Here is a 1,086-nt window from a genome sequence, read left to right on the forward strand (position 1 = left end):
AGTATTGGATCTAAAAATTGGAGCAACTAGTGCCCTGTAAGAAGAGCCCCAACTAGAGACTCTATAGATCTAAGTTTAAAAAAAACAAGGAAGATATATGGGATCCAATTCTTTCAATTCTTCTTACTAATGTTCATATATGTACTTTGCATGTAGAGATTAGAATTATTGATAAACTTCTCAGGTTGCATCTTAACTATGCATACAAATGGGTTTTCATGAAGGTCAAGTTCATTTAAGAAAAGATCCAACACTTTTAGGGAAAACAAGAGATGCCTTGACTGATGTCTCAATGGGAGGCTCAAAAGCTAGACGATTTTTAGGTAACCATACAGAAAAACAGGTGAGCATTACTTGGCACCATTGGAGAGAGATGTGTAGGATAACGACAAACGTTGCAACCACACCACAACTTGCATTTCTAAGGATGGAGGTTTGGAGACATGTTGATGTCTTCCTAAAGCTCCTCAAGCAACAAACGAAAACGTACACGTATCTAGAAGAGTTTAAATGTTCGATTACAAATCTTGTTCAGGCAATAAAGGAGGCATGGGGAGAAAAAGATATCACTTTTTATTTGGTAAGAGAGAATATTTAATCCAAGCTTTCTTTGATAAAATTTCCATTGGCAGAAACTAATTGTTACCCTTATGAATTTGCAGCATATCCTTCATATCCATGGGCCTTGCTTTGTGAAGAAGCAAGGCCCCCTCGCAACTTATAGCAGCCAAGTCATGGAAAAATCTCACTATCAAGCACGTACAAGTTTTTTTCGAAGCACAAGACATGGAGGTGGAGTTACAAAAAGCAATGCTCTTGAGGAGCTATTCAATTGGTTTTTTCGACAACAGCTTCAAAGAATGAATACTTCAACTTAAGAATTCATAGTATTTTTCGACGACAACTTCAAAGAATGAATACTTCAACTTGAGAATTCATGAAAGGAAAGTACAAAGCTAGCTCTCAAGAGCCTTTACATCATCCTCCCTTTCTGAGATATTTCCTCTCCAACGCAAAAATTTTCTTCTCTTGTGGCTAACTATTGATTTTATATCAGTTCGATTTGCTGCCAAAGCATAAGATGAG

At 36.8% G+C, this 1,086-nt stretch overlaps 1 protein-coding gene across 1 annotated transcript; it reads left to right on the forward strand.

Moving 5' to 3' along the window:
• Positions 1 to 292: 292 nt before the first annotated feature.
• LOC148017744 (uncharacterized) lies at positions 293 to 878 on the forward strand. The gene is made up of 2 exons (XM_087661495.1): positions 293 to 580; positions 663 to 878. Exons 1-2 carry the CDS (start codon positions 293 to 295, stop codon positions 876 to 878), a joined length of 504 nt encoding a protein of 167 aa, XP_087517621.1.
• Positions 879 to 1,086: the final 208 nt, after the last annotated feature.

The sequence above is a fragment of the Lygodium microphyllum genome, chromosome 21, assembly GCF_053477565.2.
Source record: "Lygodium microphyllum isolate KBCC chromosome 21, Lygodium_microphyllum_v1.1.10, whole genome shotgun sequence".
NCBI lineage: Eukaryota > Viridiplantae > Streptophyta > Polypodiopsida > Schizaeales > Lygodiaceae > Lygodium > Lygodium microphyllum.